Source organism: Chanos chanos, chromosome 9, assembly GCF_902362185.1.
Source record: "Chanos chanos chromosome 9, fChaCha1.1, whole genome shotgun sequence".
NCBI classification, from domain to species: domain Eukaryota; kingdom Metazoa; phylum Chordata; class Actinopteri; order Gonorynchiformes; family Chanidae; genus Chanos; species Chanos chanos.
The window spans coordinates 27,236,984-27,247,084 of NC_044503.1; the positions used below are offsets into that span (position 1 = coordinate 27,236,984).

At 41.2% G+C, this 10,101-nt stretch overlaps 1 protein-coding gene across 1 annotated transcript in view; it reads left to right on the forward strand.

The window, feature by feature from the left end:
• Positions 1-9,286, forward strand: part of spaca6 (sperm acrosome associated 6) — a gene marked incomplete at its 5' end in the record, with an annotated part of 13,956 nt that extends 4,670 nt beyond the window's left edge. The window contains 9 exons of the mRNA XM_030785351.1: positions 3,934-4,100; positions 4,461-4,547; positions 5,553-5,624; positions 5,846-5,869; positions 6,732-6,809; positions 7,448-7,548; positions 8,358-8,514; positions 8,806-8,989; positions 9,178-9,286. Coding sequence (XP_030641211.1) covers positions 3,934-4,100; positions 4,461-4,547; positions 5,553-5,624; positions 5,846-5,869; positions 6,732-6,809; positions 7,448-7,548; positions 8,358-8,514; positions 8,806-8,989; positions 9,178-9,286 — 979 coding nt within the window. The remainder of the gene's footprint in view (positions 1-3,933; positions 4,101-4,460; positions 4,548-5,552; positions 5,625-5,845; positions 5,870-6,731; positions 6,810-7,447; positions 7,549-8,357; positions 8,515-8,805; positions 8,990-9,177) is intronic.
• Positions 9,287-10,101: the final 815 nt, after the last annotated feature.

Here is a 10,101-nt window from a genome sequence, read left to right on the forward strand (position 1 = left end):
GTGAGTAGAATCCAACAGTTTGGGGAGACGGGATTCCTTCTGGCACGACTCCGCAGGTACCTTGTCCTTAACTCACCCTGAGATCAATAAATATATATATATAATTTAAATATTATATATAGCGGACTTCACAAATTTGATATATCTTCAACGTTATTGTACATTTTCAAAAAAAAAGAAAAAGAAAAAAAGGGTCACAGGATTCTCTTTGAGCAAATATTATATTTATGTATTTATATTGTTATGGATGCAGTATGCCTCACTGGGAATATCTGATGGGAATAATCTGAATCTTAATCTCAGTCACAGACTTTAGTTCAATTAATCTTAATTTGTCGAAGAAGCGTCCTCCGGTTTAAGACTGTTTTCGTGAATCCGAAGGCGCAGTCAGACACGAGGTCACGAAATATCGGACGGTTCGAAGAATCGCAGTCTCTGCAGCAGAGCACTGTTGCAGTAGCCAACGGCGATTTTTTTTTTTTTTTTATGACTGATACAAAACTGCAATACATAACCCAACAAACTGCTTTGAGAGGGTAGGGAACAAACAGTGAGCCTATGGGTAAATATATCAGGCTTTGTATTGTTTCATAAGAGCCTTAACAAGATTAACAGTAAAATAAAGTACTGATTGTCACACAGCGCAATAAAGCAAGGGTTTGGTTCTCATATTCATTTATTTGTACATTTCTCAGGTGTTACCATATATGGAAGCTGATGTCACGCCTCAGGATAATGGAAGGACGCAACAATAAAACATATTTGAGTGTCCAAACAGAACGTCAGCTCTTTAAGGACTTCATTTCCCAGTATGCCCCTCTGTCCCTGAGACCCTTAACCTGTGAGGTCATAGCAGGTCACAGGTGAGGTCCTCAGGAACAGGGCTGCATGCTTTGTCATCATCCCCGAAGGAGCAAAGAAAACAGAGTTGCGCATGACAAAGCTCATTGGACGTTTTACACTTATTACCTAATCCCGTGTCTTTCCTTGTGTCACAACTAATTAAACGTGTTTATCCGTCTTCTCTCTCTTGCCCCGATATTTGCTCCTTTGCCTGGTGACAGACCCAGGCAAGTTTCACCAAATACCCGCCATTTGTCCTTTGAGATTAAAAAGCTCCCTATTCACTTATGTTGAGTTTCCTGTTTGCCCAGGCAACCCCAGGGAGCTAACCCTATTGGCTGACTTTGTATTTCAACTTGTGAAATGAACCAATGAGAAGACAGCCAAGGGTGGTGACCCCGACAGAGTACCATTCTTCGAATATGATCGTTGGAGGAACGTAGATCACGACTGTTAATGCAGACTTTGTCTGTATTAAGACTTTGACTTATCTGTAGTGTGAGGTGTGTGCATGTGTGTGTGTGTGTGTGTGTGCGTGTGTGTGTGTGTGCGTGTATGTGCGTGTGTGTGTGTGTGTGCATTAAATAAATGTTTAGAAAGAATGAAACACGCTTTCGTCGAGTAGTAGACCTCTTAAAGCAGATGTGAGAGGTTTTACATGAAAGAGAGAAGCTGCCACAGACGTATTAAAACCCCTCTGAATGATCCAGTCCCCATATAATTCCCTTATGTCCCCTGTCTGCATTTCCCCTGTACACACAAACACACACACACACGCACATACACGCGAACACATACACGCACACACACACACACACACACACACACACACTCACGCTCACATAGCTTTTCTCCAGCGTTCCCTCATATTCCCAGTCTTATGCGTCTTTATGCATGCTGTCACATCCACCTAACGAACACTTTCAGACAGAAAAAAGCAGTATTTTTAATGGGAATTTCTTATCATCGGATACTAATAAAAATATAATACATATAGAAACTGCTCCACGAGAGCCGCTAAATTAAGGTTTGACCGTTACGTCAACCTGGTATGCTCTATTTTTCGTAATGGGGCTGAACCTAATTCAGTTAAAGGCCTAAGTAATCCAAGGCCTTCATATTCTTTAAAAAAAAAATCTATGTTAAAAAATCAAACTCCCTTGCACTGCATTACCACACACACAAGTTTTTGGAGTCATGGGGAAAAAAGAACGGAAGGGGGGGGGGGGCTGGTGTGGGGAAGAGTGGGGGGGGGCACTCACACTTAATGAAGCATCCATTTTTCAGAATGCCCTCGTTGCCCTCCTGGCATCCCGCCCTCTCTTGGAGTTGAACAGGACAGTGCAATAGCTGTCCTCAGAGAGCGAACCCAGAATGACTGACAGCTGATTGGTCTAAACTCTGGCAGTCTGGAAAACAGGCTCCAGAGCACAATATTGATTGGCTTGTCTTTGCAGAGACAGATGAATGCATTAGTACCCAAGTCGCTCCTGCCACTGGAAATATATTAACTCCGTGTGTTAGGCACCCTGTCTCGTTTCCATGGCGACACACCGAGAGAGAGAGAGAGAGAGAGAGCGAGAGAGAGAGAGAGAGAGAGAGAGAGAGAGAGAGACAGGGAAGGGAGGAGGGGGTGGGGGCGAGACGAGGGGACGGGGGGGAGGGGTGCAGGATATGGGATGCGATGAGGCAGTGGGCTTGATTGGTACTCTCTCTTTCTCTCTCTCTCGCTCTCTCTCTCTCTGTCTCGCACACGCACACACACACACATACATACACACATATTCTCTCTGTCTCTCTCTCTCTCTCTCTCTCTCTCTCTCTCTCTCTCTCTGGCTCCCCTTCTCTCTTTCTCTCGCCCTCCTGTGTCTCTGTTGCTCTGTCTCTAACCTTTTTCTCTTTTTTTTCCCTCTCTCCTTTCTTTTTTATACCTCTGTTTATCTCTTTAATTAGGCATCGGCACTTTCTTCCATTCTTCATTATCGCACCAATTGTGGCGTTCCCTCTTTTCCGCCTAATTCTTCTCCTTCTTGCCTTTCTTTTGTTTTCCGTTTTGTTTTTCTCTCCTCAGTCAATTGCGTTATCAGGGAACATCTCACCTTCCTGTTCTTACCATTTAGATCTTCGTATCTCGTATATAGATACACTTCTTTTCTAACGCTTTACGGGGTTTTTATATTTTTTACATTCTTTTATTTTTCTTTTTTTTTCCTTAGCACCAGATACCCCCACCCCCACCCCCTCTTTACTCTGCAGCAAAAGTGGTGCATTGTAGGAGCAAGGAGAGGATAGAGAGAGACAATGAAGAAAGAAAAGGTAGGGAGGATAAAGACAGAAGGGAAAGAAAAAGGAAGGAATCTGATTCGCCTCTCTACCTCTGTCGAACAGTTGAGGAGACTGAGGAAACTGTCTTATTGTGTCACAAAAATGATGGTTGTGGCTCCTTCCAGACTCATGCTATTGTTAAAGTCGTTTGGTATTTGTGAGTGTCTTTCACAATAGTAATAATAATAATAATAATAATCATAATCATAATCATAATAATAGTAGACATACAGGTGTTATTTCCATAGATCAAGAAGGAATTATCCACATGTGCAGAATCAGCATTTTTCAGGGTACCATCATTAATATGCACCAACACCTTTGTATATGTTTGCAAGCGAGAATAAAACTGGATTCTGTTTGAATATTTGTCTGAGTCTATTTCAGTTTCCTTGCGTCATCCAATAATAAAGCATGTAAGACGTATCTTATTTCTTTTCAGGCTTCAAATGGTTATAACGTTTGATTTTAAACATTAGTAAGATTTAGCCCAGTTAGATCTGTTCATTCATTCTCAGTGTCAAACCCAAGGGTGTAGTTTTTGTATCTGCTTTCCAAAATACACATTTAGTGCAAGTTACCCACTTACCAGTAATAAAACCTTCAGTGTAGTAACTATGCTACCATTATGACAACAGGAATTCCATTTAAGATTGTGATGAAATTCCGAATTCTTTGTCAACCTCATTAAAATCAATGAGTCCACAAATAACCGAAAATGTCAAAACGCGTGGCGTTATTGGTGCATTTGTGCTCAATGTTCAGCGGGTCTTTGAGTTGTTACCAGTGTTTTATTGACATAGATGACAGTCTTCGGCTGTGTTGGGGACACATTCTCACTGAATATAATATCCGTAACGTGGATTCCTGTTTTGAGAGATTGGACAGAATATTCAACACAGAGCAAAAAGTAATCGATGCAGGAAAAGTAGGTAAGAAAAGTCTTCACTTTAGCAGAGGTGGGGGGGGGGGGGGGGGGGGGGGCAATGAAACTTGCAAAACTGCTTTTATCTTCAAGAGAGAGAAATATGTTTTCTTAAAAGGCTATTTTCCTAAACTCCATTGTTTATTGTAATATCCATGTTACAGAGCTTAAGACTTACATACATACATACACACATACATGCATGCATACATATATATATATATATAAAGATATGTACATACACACAGACATACAGCAAATACGATGCCTCAAACCCTTGACAACAAAGACATTTTGACTCCAAAAAATCGGTCTGCATGTTTGCAAATGAATTGTGTGTGTGCGAATGTGTTTCTGCATCTCTCAGGGAGAGGCTACGACTCGAAGCTGAAGGAGATTTTGCTTTCAGAGATCATGCCCATGGTTCTGGAGTTTGACCAGAAGACTAATCACGGTATCAAATCCCTCAGTTCCCTTCATTCAACCCAACCACCCACGATAAAACTGACAGGGCCCTTTCTCAGGAACGGATGATGCTTGGCTTTGGCCAGACATCAAGGCAGCATTGTTAGGTGTATTCATTATGAATTTACATTGATCTCTCAGTCTCCGTCATCTCCCAGAGCAAGTCATATGTAATAAAAAGAAACCCAGAGCTAAAGAGAAACAGACAGATGTGTCTGGAAAAAAAAACAAAAAAACAGAAGGAGTCAGATAAGGATGAAAGGACACTGACACTCCATCCACGGTATTTAGCCATTTAAATGCCACTCGTCAGATCAGACGCTGGTGGAGTAGGCTGTCTCTTTAATAGTTATCGCTGACCCTATCATTAAACAATATTCTATTAATTAAATAGCTCTGGGGGTTTTTTTTGGTTCATTTACTATATGAATTCTGTTAAGCACCTCAGAGGAGTTAAGGAGACTTCTATTATTTGTCTTTTTAGGAGAATGAAAATCAAGGTCCGAAAATGCAAAAAAAAAAAAAGGAACTTACTGTTCACTTTCTATCTCCAGATACTCTCCAGATCTGTCAGCCTTACTGCCCCCCCTCCCCCATTTCTCTCTGTCTCTCTCTATTGCTCTCTCTTTGTGTTTCTCTATCTATCTATCTATCTATCTATCTATCTATCTATCTATCTATCTATCTATCTATCTATCTTTCTTTCTCCTCTCTCTCTCTCTCTCTCTCTCACACACACACACACACACACATCTATCTAACTATCTATCTATCTATCTATCTATCTATCTCTCTATCTATCTATCTATCTATCTATCTGTCTATCTGTCTATCTATCTATCTATCTATCTATCTATCTATCTATCTATCTATCTATCTATCTACCTATCTATCTTTCTTTCTCCTCTCTCTCTCTCTCTCACACACACACACACACACACACACATCTATCTACTGTTCAGGTGATTGTTCCGCTGGTTTTGTGTTCTTCCAGACACTGTGTATGAAGTCCGGTTACAGGCGGCTGCCGACAAATTCATCACCGCTGCCTCCAAACTGCCCAGAGGTGAGACATCCCCTTCTGTCCTCGCTCCCAGTCCACAAGCCACACTGCAAATATCCCAAATCTCCAGTGCTTTTTCATCTCAGTTTAAAAAATAAAAAAGCAGAGTGGTGTGTTTAGCTGTTTTTTTCTAAAGCCCTTTTTCCCCCTCATTTATTTCCTGACCCTTTTCTTTTTGTTCATTTCTTTCCCTCCGTCTTTCTTCTTTTTTTTCTTTTCCTTAGCCTCCGGGTGTTTTCCCCCCTGTGGTGAGTGATGACTCTATTCTTTTATAGCTTTCTCAGGGCTGTGGTCTTCCACATGAACTCTGTCTCACATCTGGCAATATTAGCTTTCCAGTACCTCAAAATTTCCTCAACTAGACAAATGTCTACACCTGTGGACCACCTCCTCATAAAACGCTGTGAATTCAGTATATCAGCCTCAAAAGATACTTCTCGTTTACATTGCAACAGGGATTTCAATACAGCACACTGTAGCATGTTGGGTTGCTATAGTGTACTCTTTTGGTGTTTATGTTGTTAGGAGGGGAAAAAAATTGCGTGACCAATAAACCAGACCTATCAAGTATGGTTTATCAAATTAACCTTTTTATTATGGATAGCCTACGTCAGTCTACTTTCATAATCTCAGTTTTAATGGAGAGCACGGATTGGTATTCAGTCATGTCAACTTAGGTCTGATTTCAGAATCAGGTGAAATGATGGATCAGGCATAAAACAGCTATCTTAATGTTGGGTTAGAACAGACTGCAAAACAGGTCAGTCCTGTGGGCAGAAATTCAGACATGATCTGAGCCACAAGATTGTTTGTATTATTCCTCCTCAGATACACAACATTTTCAGGAAAAAAGAAAAAGAAAAAGAAAGCATATTATTGAATAATCACCATTAATTACCATTAATTAATGGTAAAATACATTTCTGCAATTACCAGTCATGACAATATGTCTTTAATATACATTAGGGCCAGGTCATTAATTAATGTCGAAAATATCTTAACTGGGGTTCATTTTTAGCACTATAAAGACTGATGGGTATATGTAGATATATACGTATATAATCGCTGGCTGATGCTTTTTTTTTTTCTCTGAACGTCTGCGTGGTCCAGGGTTCCAGGACTCCGGCGCCTCATACAACTGCATCACATGTCGGTACGACTCCTGTGAGTTTCCCCTCGACTGTCCGGGTAAGCGCTCCACTTAACAGCTCTGCTCAAGCTTTAAATAAAAAGCCTATCGGCCCTAGGTTTTTCATCCGCTTAGCGCTGCGTTTTAACGCCATACATCACTTCTATACAGCGCGACAGAAATAACACAATTCAAAACTCACTGTTACCGATTACATAACCGTATTTTTTTTTTTTTTTTCCTTTCTTCCCTCCTCTTTGAAATCCTTGCAACATTTCTCAGGAGCCAGAGTCAGAATTTGCTAAGCGAACGCTCAGCCTTGGCGTGTTTTCATACGTATTATTATTTGCTGGGAGAAGATCTGCTGTTGTAGCCTTTAAATCCCCGCCTTCTTCACATAACGTGGCAAGGACCCTTCCTCCCACACACTGTAGGATACATATCCAGCCTGAGCTGTACAATTATGTCTCCCGCGTATCATCCTTTTCACCGCTCTCCCCAGAGGCCTGCCTTAAATATTATAATTAGAGAATGGTAGGCAGACATCACTGGCCCCTATTCTTCCCTTAAGGCAGAGGCCTCGCACTAAGGTGAGGTTCTTAAAAAGTTAGACTGATCCATGTGCGTGTGTGTGCGTGCGCGCGCGTGTGTGTGTGTGTGTGTGGGTGTGTGGGTGCGTGTGGTTGTGTGTTTACAGTAAAGGAAATCAAAGTAGGAGAAAATAACAGAACCTCTATGAGTTGCGACGTCCCTTTCCCATTGCCTGGCAACGTGGAGGTAGTGTGGAGATACGCTGAGGTAAGAAAAAAAAAAAAAACAGAAAAAAAAAATCTGTATTCTCTAAATGCTGAACGGATAAAGGACGTTTACTTATTTCTCCTTTAAATACAGTATTCAGTGACCTCCTTGTAAACTGTAATTTTCACACACACACACACTCGCACACACACACACACCTACATTTCTATCATACTGGTACGTGTAACATTACATCTGTCAAAAGAAATTATAGACTGCAAACACACAGTATAATGTAGAAGCTTCTACGTACATTATATAAGCATATTATTACATTTGATTTTATAATTATGGAGTGAAAACCTTTTTGACAAAGTATACCCAGAAACAGCTAGTTCACCTAGCTTCAGTGGACTTTGAAATAAAGCATACATTTAAATCATATTTAAACACAAGCCTCTGATTCATGGCTCAGTTACAAAACATACCAAAACAAAATTATACTTAAAATGCCAGTACTTCTTAAAAACAAAACGCTCTAATTAGCATGTCATTTTCTGTTGTAAACCATTGTTTTTTTTTTTTACATTAACTTGCTCCAGAAAAAAGTACAGATTAAGCACAAATAGTGTCTTCTGTCCACACAACTCTGTCCCCCGCCCTCCCATTAGAGAAGTCTTCAGCTTCATTTTATCATTCTATCCTTTCTTCATTAGCATACACAATTACCTACTTGTCTTTTAGACAAGCCTATTAAGCAGTTAGATGTAACTGATTCCCATACCCCTGGCACCTGTATCTTGGATACCCTGTACCACATGCCCTATACCACTCTCTTGGTCTGCACCATTATGTGGCTGTGTTGGCAGACGAAGACTGTACTAATGGACCAGTTTGAGGAGGTGACGGTTGGTGTGGACCAATTATATTCCATCCCCTCTGCCCGACTAGAGCACAGAGGCACGTACCAGTGTGAGATCTTCTCTCAGGAGCGCTCACTGGTCCGGATCTACTACCACCTCACGGGTAAAACACACACACACACACACACACGCGTGCACACGCTCACACACATGCACACACATGCACACACACACACATGCACACACCATCACTCCAAGCAAACTGCATGTAGCTATATATCATTGCTGGTACAGGAGGAGAGTTTTAATATGAAAAAGGCAATGAAAAGATCCTGAATTTTGGGAGTGACTCTTTAATCCTCGATGCTCTGCCTTTGTACCTCTACTTATCCTCCATGATTCTGTCTCTTTCTGAATTTCTCTCTCTCTCTCTCTCTTTCTCTCTCTACCAAAGTCATTCCACAGGTTGTAATTGGCCACGCTGAATTGCAGGATGTTTTTGAGCAAGCTCTGCTCCCCGGGGGTCAGTTTCCTCTCTTGCCCTCTGACCATCAGCACAACCTCCTACGCCTCCCCTCTCCGGCCCTCCTCGCAGCCTGTCTGACTGCACTGCTGCTGCTGCTCTTCCTCTCTCTTGGGTAATGCTCTCTGCAATACATGCCTCTCACACGGATGCATTTTGTGCCATGGCTGAAATTCCGTCTCCCAGAGTCAGGTTGAATGTTAAGTTAATAATGGAGCACGTAAAGATATCTTACTTCCTATTCATAGCCGATCGATTGAAGACAGCTCTTGTGAGGTATGAATCTCTTGTCTCTTTTCAAAGGGTGCTCTACTGGCTGTCTTTTCAAAGAGATGATAGTCATTCTAATCAAGCTCAAGAGACTACGAACCAGCGCAGGGAGAAATATGTTTTCAGCTGTTCATCTGTCTAAGAAAGCCGATACCTTCACTGAATGAAAATAAATTCCGGCAGCAGAGCATGGCTGTGTTTTTTGTTTCACCACTAGAGGCCGCCAGAGCATAAATATGGACCGCGATACATAGAGCATGAATAAATCATGGGTCATAGACTTTTCTATTTTCTCCTAACTTGGAACACCTATGATTTCTAAGTTTCCCTCTAAGAGCATAATAGTCTGGAAAGATAAGTGACACATGCTCCCTTCAATAAGCATGAAATCAACTTTGGATTTTGTCTCACTACGACATCAGACCAAGTATGGAGAAGCACCCTGCTAACACCGTTGTACAAGCATTTCCACAGTTTGCCAGTTGACAGTATATAATGCACTGGTGAGAGGACAGATACCTGTTTTTGTCATTCCCACATCAGGTCAGACAGTCAATTACTGCATTTACACTGTAGCATGTTGGGTTGCTATAGTGTAGTCTTTTGGTGTTTATGTTGTTAGGAGGGGAAAAAACTGCGTGGCCAATAAACCAGACATATCAAGTACGGTTTATCAGATTAACCTTTTTATTATGGATAGACTACGTCACTGTACTTTCATAATCTCAGTTTTAATGGAGAGCACGTGTTGGTATTCAGTCATGTCAAATTAGGTCTGATTTCAGAATCAGGTGAAATGATGGATCAGGCATAAAACAGCTGTCTTAATGTTGGGTTAGAACAGACTGCAAAACAGGTCAGTCCTGTGGGCAGAAATTCAGACATGATCTGAGCCACAAGATTGTTTGTATTATTCCTCCTCAGATACACAACATTTTCAGGAAAAAAAAGAAAAGA